The sequence below is a fragment of the Myotis daubentonii genome, chromosome 6 (assembly GCF_963259705.1).
Source record: "Myotis daubentonii chromosome 6, mMyoDau2.1, whole genome shotgun sequence".
Taxonomy (NCBI): domain Eukaryota; kingdom Metazoa; phylum Chordata; class Mammalia; order Chiroptera; family Vespertilionidae; genus Myotis; species Myotis daubentonii.
In genome coordinates this window covers 12,065,670-12,078,098 of record NC_081845.1, presented here as the reverse complement: position 1 = coordinate 12,078,098, position 12,429 = coordinate 12,065,670, and the positions used below count along the sequence as shown (strand labels likewise).

At 41.8% G+C, this 12,429-nt stretch overlaps 1 protein-coding gene across 1 annotated transcript in view; it reads right to left on the bottom strand.

Moving 5' to 3' along the window:
- Window positions 1–12,429, bottom strand: part of DCBLD1 (discoidin, CUB and LCCL domain containing 1) — a 63,682-nt gene that overhangs the window by 13,281 nt on the left and 37,972 nt on the right. Inside the window, 6 exon segments of the mRNA XM_059700153.1 lie at window positions 1,914–2,015; window positions 2,116–2,263; window positions 2,526–2,647; window positions 3,012–3,218; window positions 4,322–4,362; window positions 11,041–11,174. Coding sequence (XP_059556136.1) covers window positions 1,914–2,015; window positions 2,116–2,263; window positions 2,526–2,647; window positions 3,012–3,218; window positions 4,322–4,362; window positions 11,041–11,174 — 754 coding nt within the window.

The window sequence follows — 12,429 nt, the reverse complement described above, 5'->3', positions numbered from 1 at the left end:
GTTTTCTTCTTTTTAAATAACTTAATTTTTTTTTCAGCTACAGTTGACATGCAATATTATATTAGTTTCAGGTGTAAAACATAGTGATTAGACATTTATATAACTTATTAGGTGATCACCCCAACAAGTGTAGTACCCATCTGACACCAACCATGTAGTTATTATAGCTACTTACAGCCTCATGACTTTTTATGACTGACAATTTGGAACTTTAATCCTTTCCCCTTTTACACCCATTCCCCAATCCCCCTCCCAGGAGTCTGTTTCTTTGCTTATTTTGTTGTTGTTTTTTTAGATTCCACATATAAATGAAAAAACATGGTACTTGTCTTTCAATGTCTGACTTATTTCCCTTAGCATATTACCCTCTGATCCGTCCATGTTGTCACAAATGGCAAGATTTCATTCCGAAAGGCAGTTTTCAATGTTCTTTGGGGATTAACATTTACTCTGAGCTTGTTGCTTGGGCCATATTAGACTCCCAAAGTCAGAACTGAGGGGAAGGTTTAAAGCTGTCCCGCCCGGCCAGGAGCTATTCAGGCAGGTAAAGAATGCAGCCACGTGGAGCTGCTCCCTCGGCTCAAGCAGCCAGTTCCCCCTGATCGTGGGCAGTTGGGACCTGGACCTTAACAGAGGCCTGGGACCTGGGCTTCTCATTACCAGAGCTTTGCACCGAAAGGAAATTCTAGGGTAGCCTGCTGGCCTCAAACAGCAGTTCGCCCTGCTGCACGAAACAACAGGCCATGTCTTCCTACAACTCTTTCTGCTTTAAAAAAGGAGGCCACTTTACCAGGCACTGTGGCAGGCCCCAAGCTTGTAGGAAGTATACTAACTACACATAAGGAGAAGTATTTGTTCTTCACCCTTCTCTACCTGTGACCCCTGGGAAGAAAACATAGAGACCACCAGGAGTGGAAAAGTGTTGTTCATGCAAGAAAGAATAAGGAACTAAGAAAATTACAGAAATATCTGTGGTATTATTTATAAAAGTAAAAATTTGGGAAAAATTTAACAACTTAAACATCTAACAATAAGGGAATGGTTAACTACATAATGGGATTTCCATATGAAAAGATACTATTAAAGATACTAACAACTGTGCTTTTCAACTACTTAATAACATTGAAAATGCTCATAATGCCATGTTGAGTGAAAAATATATGCTACAAAACAATATATGTTGTGCTGTCATTTTGTCTCAAAGTTATAAATATAAGTATAATTGATTTGATATAGTGGAATTTGGTGATTATGGAAGCTGATTCATAGCATTTATATTTATATTATTTTTTTCTCTAATCTTTCCAAATTTTATAAAATTAATATACAAATTTATAAAAAGAAATGTTCTTTTAATGTTCATTACTTGAATAAATTATACACACTTATATGTTTAGAATTCAAAAAGTATATAAAGGTATAGAATGAATGTCTATCTCCTATCTCTACTTCTCCTCCACAAAAAGCCAAATTATGTTTCCTGACACTGTCCCAGAAATACTAGAATAAATATATTCATCTTTATTTTTCCTTTTTTACACACATATTAGAGTGCTAGATAGACTGTTCTATACCTTGCTTATTTATTTTAGTTGTCAATTTATCTCAGAGAACTTTCTAGATTACTAACACATTTTTTTCATGGCTAAAGAGTATACTGTTGCATGGATGTATTATTATTTTTCCATAAAATATGTACCTAGCATTTGAAGGGCAAACACTAACTTTTCTACTTACAGTACCACAATGAGTAGTTGTAGACATACATCATTTACACATGTGCAGATATCTCTGAAACATCTGCTTCCAGACATTTATATGACAAAGAAAAGAAATTCGGTTAAAGCTGCTGTAACATTGGATGGAGTACCAGCTATACTCCTGAGGAAATCACAAAACAGGAAGTGCTCTACCTGTGGACATTTCTCCAGAGGGGATGAGTTTTGTGATTGTCTCATCTTCTCTTTCTGTTGAATCGGAACTGGTTTTGCGCCACACCAATGAATCATTGTTACCTGAGAGAGAAGAGATATTGGAAAAACCACATTAGTAACAACAATTTGGGAAAGGAGATGGCCAGAATCAAATGACTTACTAACCCACTGAGACTCCTACCTTGTGTAATTGGGCAACCAATGAGCTCCACCTTCAAGGCGATCCTCTGGTGCCGTGTCAGGGGGATGATCCGCAGGTATCTGGCCACGATGGGAGGGATGAAACTGTTCATCACTGGATCCCGAAAATTAAAGTTGCCCCGAAACACCTGTGGAAACAGGCAACCTTCTCCTGAAGATTCTATTCGTCAGATTTTAGATCTTTATCAACCCATTCAGACCTGGTTACAGGATTCTATGTCTTGCATTTTTTTTTAAGACCCTCTTGATATCAAAGATACAAGGTTCTGCAAAGAAAGGCCAAGTTACCTAACTAAGCTGATACTGAGAACCTGTTTTCTGGAAGCATGCTGATGAAACAGTTGGAGGCTTGATCTCCTGCTCAGTTCTTTCCTCCGAAGTTTCTCTTACCTTTTTTTCATTATTCACAATTCCTTTGTAGGTCCGCCACTTGGAGTTGTTTTTGAAGTTCATCATAAAACTCTTAATATAAAAGTTGAAATTTGGATGTGTGGATTCTGTGGTCCTAATTCCTTGTAAAAAAAATATTATTTATAAATTAGTTTTTAAAATATATTACATACAGCATGTATTTTAACTTCGGGTTTCTTTCCCCCCCCCCAACTCATGTGAAATCTCAAATCATTTCACCGGCCAATGTTTCTTATTTGCATTTAGAAACCTGATCACAGATGAGTGTTTTCATACTGAGATATGCCATAAAAAGTTTCCCCACTGAGGTATCACCTCTCTGGTCCATACATTCATACTTACAACCCACATGCAGGTTTTTCCACTGAGACAAGGAGGAGATTAAGACGTAGCGGACTTTGAGGCAGAAACATAACTGCAACCCCAAGTCGTTTTGCAGCTGTGAAACTGCACTTGTGTCAGTACCTGTTATTTTCTTCTCCTCTCCCAAATCTATTTCCAGCCACTCTTGCTTGTGGTTCTTGCTGCTGCCCCCCAAAGACCACGATGGGCCTTGGTCCTGACGTCGGGCTTGGCCAGGAGACCAATGAACTTGTTCTCTAAACTCATCGACCCACTGCCAAGAATCTCTGATGTGCCCGTCTGTTTCCAAACTTAAGGATGTGCTGCAACCTAGGAGAAAATAGCACTGAAATATTTCAGATACACAACCCAGCAATAGTCAGTTGTTTCACTTCCATTGTGATAGCAAATCAATTGTTCAGTTGCTAGTGTTTTAATGACTCAGTTTGCATTTGACTCCCTTGTACTACATATCTTGAAATTGTTGCTGCTTTTGTTTTCAATGGACCTTATTGAAGTCACATTCCCTATAGGTGCCATCTCTTTGTCCCTAGTGTAGACTTCCCTTTCTGACCTAAATTCATCCTGATGTTAACAAAGTGCAAGGGGCCTTAAAGGCTTAAAATACTGAGGTTCTTGCCTATTCCACTCTCTGTACCTTGAAGAGCAGGTACGTCAACTGCTCTGAAGATCAGTAAATTGAACCTGACATCCACCCTTTGGACCTTCGCTATACCATGTCCAAGGCAATGTGGAGGGACCAAGTAAAGGCCGCATTCCTCTTCCTGGACAAGGAAGACATCATATTGTTCTTCTTAAAATATGCCACTTTATGAGAGGGAGAATATTACACAGACTATCTTACACAATGGAGGGGGACAAAAGCCTTTATTTTATATACTCATGTTCGATAACTTAATTCAAGAAACCTACCAACCAAATTGTACTACTTAAAAGCTTTTCTGGCCCTGGCCGGGTAGCTTAGTTGGTCTGAGTGTCGTCCGATATGTCAAGGTGCAGGTTCAATCCCTGGTCAGGGCAACCAATGAATGCGTAAATAAGTGGAACAAAAAATAGACCTCTCTCTCAAATAATAATAAAAAAAAATTAAAGCAATTTCTGTTAAAATCGAACGTGGAATTTATCCTAAAGTAAATGTCATTTCAAATTTTCATTCTTTTTTGGCAAAAGTTTGAAAGAGCTTAGATTATAAAGAAAAATACTTTCTGCTTAACATTAATATTAATTGTGTGTTATTGTCTTGTGTGTTTTTAAGTCACAGCACACTTGGTGATGTGTGACCTGACGGGGGGTGGGGGGCGTGCGGGGGGGATGGGAAAAAATCCTTTAAAACTGTATCATCTGAGGGATATGGAAGAATAAACTACCATGAGGAATTGAAAATATCAAATTCTTAAGAAAAGAATTCTTACCGTTGGAGGCGAACAGAAATCGCTTGTCTGACAGGGAACCACTGAAATAGTAAACACAAACAGAGGGAGTGAGCTGCTTACCTGACTCTTAACGACTGGCACAGTGCTATAGCACAGGGCTCACAGAGCCTCCCACACCCATGTGATCAGCATAGCCCCCAGCAAGGCCACTGTTATCAGCCCCATCACTGGCATTCAGTATCAGCCCCAGCAAAGGTAAGCAACTCTCCTAAATTCATATAGGTGACAAGTGAGCAGGACTCTGAGACACTGCTTATGAATAAAAACCATTGTATTTGAGAAGAAATGCACAGATACAGAGTTTCAGAAACAACCTTAAATCCCAGTCCTATATAATAAAAGCCTAATATGCTAAGTGTCCAATCTTCGACCAGTCACTGACCACCAGGGGGCAGACACTCCGATCAGTAGTTTAGCTTGCTGTTGGGGTCTGCCCTGATCAGGGACTGGGAGAGACAGGCCAGACATGTCCTGGAGCCCTCCCACGGTCCCTCGCTGGCCCCAACTGTGCACCAGTGGGGTTCCTCTGCCTGGCCTGTACCCTCTCACACTCCAGAATCCCTCAGGGAATGTTGGAGAGCCGGTTTTGGCCTGATCCCCACAGGCCAGGCCAAGGGACTCCACTGGTGCATGAATCCATGCACTGGGCCTCTAGTTAATTAACACATTGTGGACGGATCATGAGAATTCTCGCTTCTTATTACACAGTGTTTTACAAAGTATCATACTTTAAAAAAGATATTAGCTTGTAAGAACATGTAATAAATAACTTCAAAATGCAATGGGTACTTAATTTTAAAGTGTGCCATTAACATTTATGTAAAACGTTTTCTGTAATCCCCACAGAAAGTTTAATAGAAACTTATCTGGGTAAAGCTAGCAATAAAAATACTGGTTAATGTATGATGACAGAGACAGGATCACTGCCCTGAATACTTCCTTTAATTCAGCAGTCACTGTAAATGTCCCACTCACTGTCAACAATCAAAGGCCATAGCGAGAAGTGAAGAAGCCTGGCCACTTTTAGAAGAACAGCATGCCATTTGCTAGCGGCTTCTCTACAGACTTTTCTACCCCTTTCTTTAGGGGTCCTGCCCCAGCATGTTGTTCTGAACGGCCTCAACCCAGTCTCTCTCTCTGATCACACTGTCGCAACCAGCACCAAGCCATGAACCAGCGCCTGCTTTTGGATGACAAGGTACAGCTGTCACGGAGAGAAAATTCAAAGCATTTCACTGACTGGACTGAACGGGCCCTCAACGCTCTAAGACAGCCCTCCAGCTCATCGGCATTCACCTCTGGGCCTCCAGAGCCCTGCTGCCCTACAGCCTGTATTAATCTCATGGGAGAACTTATTAAATCAGCCTTGTTCTGTCCCTGCCTTCTTCGGAAGAGAAGAGATTTCTAAGACCTCACACCATATTTAACTTTCTAAAAATCCATCACCAACTCAATGGTGTAAAAATACATAGAACCAACAGAAAATCTGGAACTCTCAAGATTAATCTTATGTACATAGTACTTACTATATTAGATACTAGACGGAAACACAAAAAGGTCAATGTCGCCAACCCTGCGTGGCTCAGTGGTTGAGCGTCAACCTATGATCCAGGAGGTCATGGTTCCATTCCCAGTCAGGGCACAGTCCCGGGTTGCGGGCTCGATCCCCAGTGTGGGGTGTGCAGGAGGCAGCCGATCAATGATTCTCTCTCATCATTGATGTTTCTATTTCTCTCTGCCTTTCCCTTCCTCTCTGATCAATAAAAATATTTTTTTAAAAGGTAGATGTCACTGTGTGTGGCATTATTTTACAATCTGAGAATATGAGTTATATTCTAAATGTTTAACTCTGAATTATACATGGCAATCTTGGACAGAGAGTATGGAACTGTGAAATCCACAGAGAACTCCAAAATAGTTAGGCAAGAGCATGAGTACCTTCCCATCAATGTTTTTCTTAGAAGTAACAGGTAGTCAAACTCTCCGGATTAATATTCTCTTTCATATTCTTTGTCCATCCTCAGGCAGAGACTCCACCAACCCCGGTATTCTACATAAGGTTCTATTATAATCCCTGTACTGAATGAAATGCAGGCACCATTCATTTTTCATATGAGAAAACTCAGACCCACGTGGGTCAGGGGACTTGACTAAGTTCACATTTGGTGGCAAAGCTGGGAGGAGGACGCAGCTCTCCTGACTTAAAAAAAAGATGCACAATGTTGTATTTCATACTTAAATTTTTATTAAGATTTATTTAGAGCCTTTCATTGACTGATTTTCCCATCTTCTCTAATGTTCCCGCACTAAGTATTTCACTTGAAATTTGGCCCAAATAAACCCAAACAATACTGCTGCCAGCCTACACTTGTTCCCACTGCCGGGAAACATTAAGATTTTGCTGCTGTTGTTGAAAAAGAGAAGTTACGGTAAGAAGGGTAACTCTGGAGTGACCCCTGGGAAGAAGATGCCAGGGAAGGCTCAGCTTCTAACAGCTCCTTCCTCACTTTCCTCCATTATCCGTGGGAATGGTTTTTCCCATTGCACTCTGTTGAACCAACTGAATATGACCATTTAGAGAATTCCATGGGTAAGTGTCCTCTTTTAAAAAAGAAAATGCCCTCGGGATGTGGGGGTTCGGAGGTTTTCACAGATTAGGGTGAATGTATTCAATCAGATTCCAGGAACGGCCAGCCTTCCCAGCGGGCTACAGAAGCAATCAAGAACAGTCTGATGTAAACAGAAAGACAGGCCTTCCCGGCCTCTGGTTGGAGCCATCCTCCTCTTGTGAAGTCAGCGCCTCTTCCTGATTCCATTCTGGTCTCCCCAGATCCAGGAAATAACCTGACCCCGGATGAACCCCAAAAAAGCCCTGGATATTTACTCTAGGGGCTCTTTCTTCCTCAGCTGCAGTGCTTCCTTCTGTGTTTTTTCCTGAACACCAAACAATCATGTGTGGGAACATAAGTTCAATGACCGCATGTACACTGGTTCCCCAACAGCACACCAGCACAGATACAAACAAGCGCTCCCTGAAGATTTGGGAATCGAAATGAATGAAAAAGACTATTGGCCTAGAGCTCACTCCTCTCCTAGTGCAAAAGTCAGTGCAAAATCGGAGCTAGAAGGAAGTAGGGACCTTGATAGAATTCTGGATTTTCTATCTGCTCACATCAGCAAAAAAATTGGATTATCTCTTCAAATAATTATACAGACTGTGAAGCAAAATTTTCCCTAATCCCTTAATGGTTCAGATTTTGGTACTCTTTTTTTTTGCATTAAAGTTTAATTTCAAATTATATAAAGCAGCTTCACATGTATTAAGCTCAATTGGTATCGCAGAAGTAATTGAGAACATAATGTTTACTATTATTCAGTGGTTTTAATAATTGTTATTCAAAAGTAAAAGAAAATCTTGTATTTGTACAAAAGAAGCATTCAAATGTATGCAGACATGGGCAAGCAATTCCAAAAAACAGATTTAAAGCCAAAGGCCAGTTCTTCATTCAAGTTGAAGATGGCAGCACTCAACAAACCTAGGCCACGGCCTGATGCCTTCCTGAGATAGCACTCTAGTATCAATAGAAAAACAACAACAACAAAAAAACAACATAAAAAGACACAGATTCTCAAAAATCAGGGTCAAGCTAACATTTAAAGCTTCCAGGGAACAAGCTATCTCCTTTACTATAATAAATCAGGATATAATCTTAATGTTCCAAAGAGTTTGAGGCAAATACATTAAGTGAAAGCATATATGTGTATACATGTGTATGCATTAATACACATATAAAATTTCATTTGTATATAGTATATATGTACACACACATATGTACACACACATATACTAGTATATAAATATAAACTTTATTTATTTGAGTAAAGATTTTAGTTTCTAAAGGCATCTGTAAGCTTTTAGATCTTAACTTTAGCACAAATTTAGAACTAATTTGTCTTTGAATGTTTAGATAATACGAAAAAAATACTGTGGGGCCTCTTGTTGTAAAAAAAATCCCATCCATAGGGAAAAGCAAATGGGAAGGTCACGGCAGGCAGAGAATGCAAATATAAGGAGGTGAGCCAGCCCATCTGAGCGTGCAGTAAGTGGCCAGGCCTTACTGGCTGGCTACCTTTTATAGGTTACACGCAGCATTGCTTTCAATGCCTGTGAACGTGTTGGCCTGAACAACCTCTCCACTTACCCCCACCTGCACCCCCAAACTCAGAACTGCCAGTGGGATTTCTGCCTCTTCTCAGTCACCCACCAGCCAGCCTGCTGGACATTGAGTTGGATGTGACATGGTGTGCCAACGGCCACCACAACCCCTCTCTGGCATCTCTTCCCTGGTCTTGACTCTACTGCTGTGACCCCTAAGTCTTGGGCCTGCCTTCCATCAAGCCCAAGGCTTGCCTTCTTCATGAAGGTACCTAACAAACTTCTCCCCTCACTTCAGTCACTGCTTGCCCTCCCCTACTGTAACAGAGTAAAACACTGGGTCTCTGACTCCATCTTGTAGAAGCCTGTTGGTCCTGTAGCCTTTAAGCTAATAGCTCCTGCTTTCTCTAGCACACAGATATGCTAATCACTAGAGGAATTCTCCTTGCTGCCTGAGTTTTAAAATCACAGCCCTCCTATTTCCCCTCCCCTTGACATCAAAGAAGCCTAAACTCTGTACTTTCTTAAGATGGATTTGAGGATTAGGTCTCCCATCTTCTTGGCTGGAGCCTTTTCAATCAATAAACCTTTCCTTACTCCAAACTAACATTTTCAGTTTTGGCCTTTTGAAGTGTTGGGCACGTGGCCTTTGGACTATAACTTAAGTGACCTTAGGCCAGCACCCCCAAATCCAGAAATCACTTTTTGTACTTGTGAGTTCACAAATTAGTTCTTTGAAACATAAAATAAATATTCTTATAAGAACAATATTATCATTTGTAGTCAAGATCCTTATTTGACACACAACATTACTAAGCCATAATACATTCCAGTAAAAAGTAGTAGTGCATCGTTGTAATTAGCTAGTTATTAACATCAGAAAAGGAACAAAGGGAAGGCCAGACATTATCAACACAGCATTGGGCAGCTTCACTAGGAAGCTGCAACTTTACACACCGCAGGGAACCACCAGTCCATTCCCTGCACATCACTGGGGGAAGGGACTGGACAAAGGGGAAGATGGGTGCATGGGCAGTGAGTGGGGGTGATGTAGGGAAGTTGCCTGTCAATCAAACCTGGGAGCAGAGGTCACTGGCTAGAGGGGGCAGGGCCACTGCAAGCCCGGGAAAATTTGGGAATACATAGTCCTTCAGACAAAGGAGCTCACTCTCTTGGCTCTCTGGTTCCTTTGGTTTTGCTACTGCTTCCTAGCATTTGCCCGTGTTCCCCCCAAAGCCATGCGACCTGTGGGCCCCACACACAATGGACTGATGGACTGCACCGGGGACACAAGCTAAGCCAGCCTGATGCCGGATTGGACTATGCCCCAACATGGAACGGAAACTCTTGGCAACGGCTTTACTCCTAGCTCTTTTGAAGCGACAGCTACGCTTACTTCTACGGTGGGAAGGAGGGAAATGGGACCTTGGAAACTCAGGAGTCTAATTCTACAGAAATAAAGCTTTCTATAATATCTCATCCCTCCATGTGATTTTTAACCAGATAAGATAGTTCACAATCCATTGTGAGAATGGGACAGGAAAACATGATCATGTTCTTTCTGCATGCAAGGGGGGACTAGGGCCGAATGGCAGGGAGAGCTATGCACAAGCTAGCCAGTGGTCGAAGATGTAGGTCCTGACCTACTTTCGGATCCTGAAATGCCTATCACCTCTGTTTTGTGCTATATCCTCAGGACAACGAACATGTGACAACCTGTCAGAAATACCAGAGCTGCAGTAATGGGAAGACATTTCCAGGGGCAGGCAGAGAGTGAGGAAGAGAGATAAACACAGTGGCTTGAAGAGCACTTTTCCCTCACTAGGCATTCATCCAAGGGGAGCCTCCCTCTGGACCATTCCCACTGCCTGTTTACATGTGTGGACATCTGGTCCACAGTTGAGCCTATATTTAGTCCTAATAGCTCTAGTTTTCCATTCCAGAAGCTGAGGAAACCTGAAAGCATTAAAAGCTGAAGCTGAAACATTTAAAGTAATTGACATACATTTTTCTAATGAAGCTACTAAAAAAGCAGAGGATAATACCAAACAGAGAAGTAAACAATGTCAACAAAAGTCATTTTTCTTCACTTCTGAAGTATGATTCATCATTTAAAGATTGTCTCTAGGAGTCTTCTGGGGAGTGCCATAATTCAGAATGGGTTTATTTCAGCTTTCTAGTCTCCCTTCAGTAGCTTCGGTAATATTGGAGATTACTAGTAACCAATAAACTCCTGAAACTGAAAAGACTAAAAAGGAATAAGTCTGTGTTCTCTCCAATAAAGTATCTGAGTAGAAGTACTCCTCTGCACTGGGACTTCATATGTGTGCCGTTTTAATGTACTTGTCAGCATAACCAGTGAGCTTTCTTATGACTGCATTTACCTTCCTCACAGGCACTATAAAATGCTACTGTAACACTCACACATCTTTTCCCCAGTTGACAAACCCTTGTCACATGTCTGCTGTTCTTTCAAAATTGTGAGCTAATGATGCCTTGGGGTTACCTTCCACTCAAAACAAAAGGCAAAGAAAGTACTTACTCCCTTGAGAGCACACCATTGGCCAGGATTCCTTGGTATCGACTTAACCCTTTGTGCTGGAACACGCTGATCTGACCGCCCAGTTCATCTGCAATTATCCCTGCGTGGATGGCCGCCTTGCACAATAAAGAGTTCTGAAACACAGCAACACTGTCACTCATGGCTTACTCAAGAATACATTTAAAATATACTGGGAGTTTTCCATTTTGTTAGAACTTGTGGTCAGGATCTCTAATTGACCCATGGCATTGCTTAACTATAATTCATTGAAATAAAAAGTAAAAGGCGGAGGGAAAGTGTTAATATATCACTATCTCAATGACATCAGAGTCACCATATGTAAGCTGACTAGGTTGGTAGGTAGGTAATTTACGTAGCAATGGTCCTCCCAATGAGTAACACCTCCTGGTGGCCATGTCCTTGTGTAGTTACCCCCCACACTGACTCCCACCTGGCCATGCAGCTTGTTCTGTGCAGCTGCACATGTCAGTGAGGCCACTTTTGACCCTCTGGCCCCAGGTTACCCGCCACATGAATATAGCCATAGGAGTAGTTCTAGGCAAAGGGAGCTAAAGAATGGACTCATCGGCAAATCAAAGGGTTGTGATTTTAAGCCAGGCAGTTTGGGGTGGCTAAAACAGATAGCTGTTCAGCAGAAATAGATAACTCATCAGAGTTTCTTACATTTGGTTTACCAGATGTACGTACTGAGGATCATTTGAGAAGGTGAACCTTCCCCACCACAGCTTTTACAATTAATTATTACAATTAATTTTACAATTAATTCTACAATTAATTTAGAGATTTAAGAAGGCATAGAAAACAAAATAGTAATGCCAGAACACGAAACAGCTGCCGTCTAGTGTGATAACCCAAGCAGGAGCACCTGCCTGGATGCGTAGCTGGTGGCCCTGGGATTGAAACTGGCCTGCTGGACAGCGGGGCTGGAGGAAGGACTAGAACTTTTCAGCCCGTTGCCCAGGTCCTAGGATTCCATGAGCACAGTTCTGTGTGGGAGGATGATTAGGTAGGTTGTAACCTATCTTGCAGGAGACTTCCTTGTTAGGACACTCTCCCAGGAAGGCCCACATGGCAAGGAGCTGAGCACAGCCTCCAGCCAAAACCCGGGAAGAAACTGAGCTCCCCCATCTGGCAACCTGAATACTGCCAATACCATGTGAGCTTAGAAGCAAATCTTTCCCCAGTCAAGTCTCAGGTGAGACTGCAGGCCTGGCTGACACCTTGGCTGCACCCTTCAGACCTGGAAGCAGAGGACTCAGCTAAGCCATGCCCAAACTCGCACCCCATGGAACACCAGAGATAATACATGTATTGTTTTACGCTTCTAAGTTTGAGGTGATATCGTTTTGTGGCAACAGATACCTAACA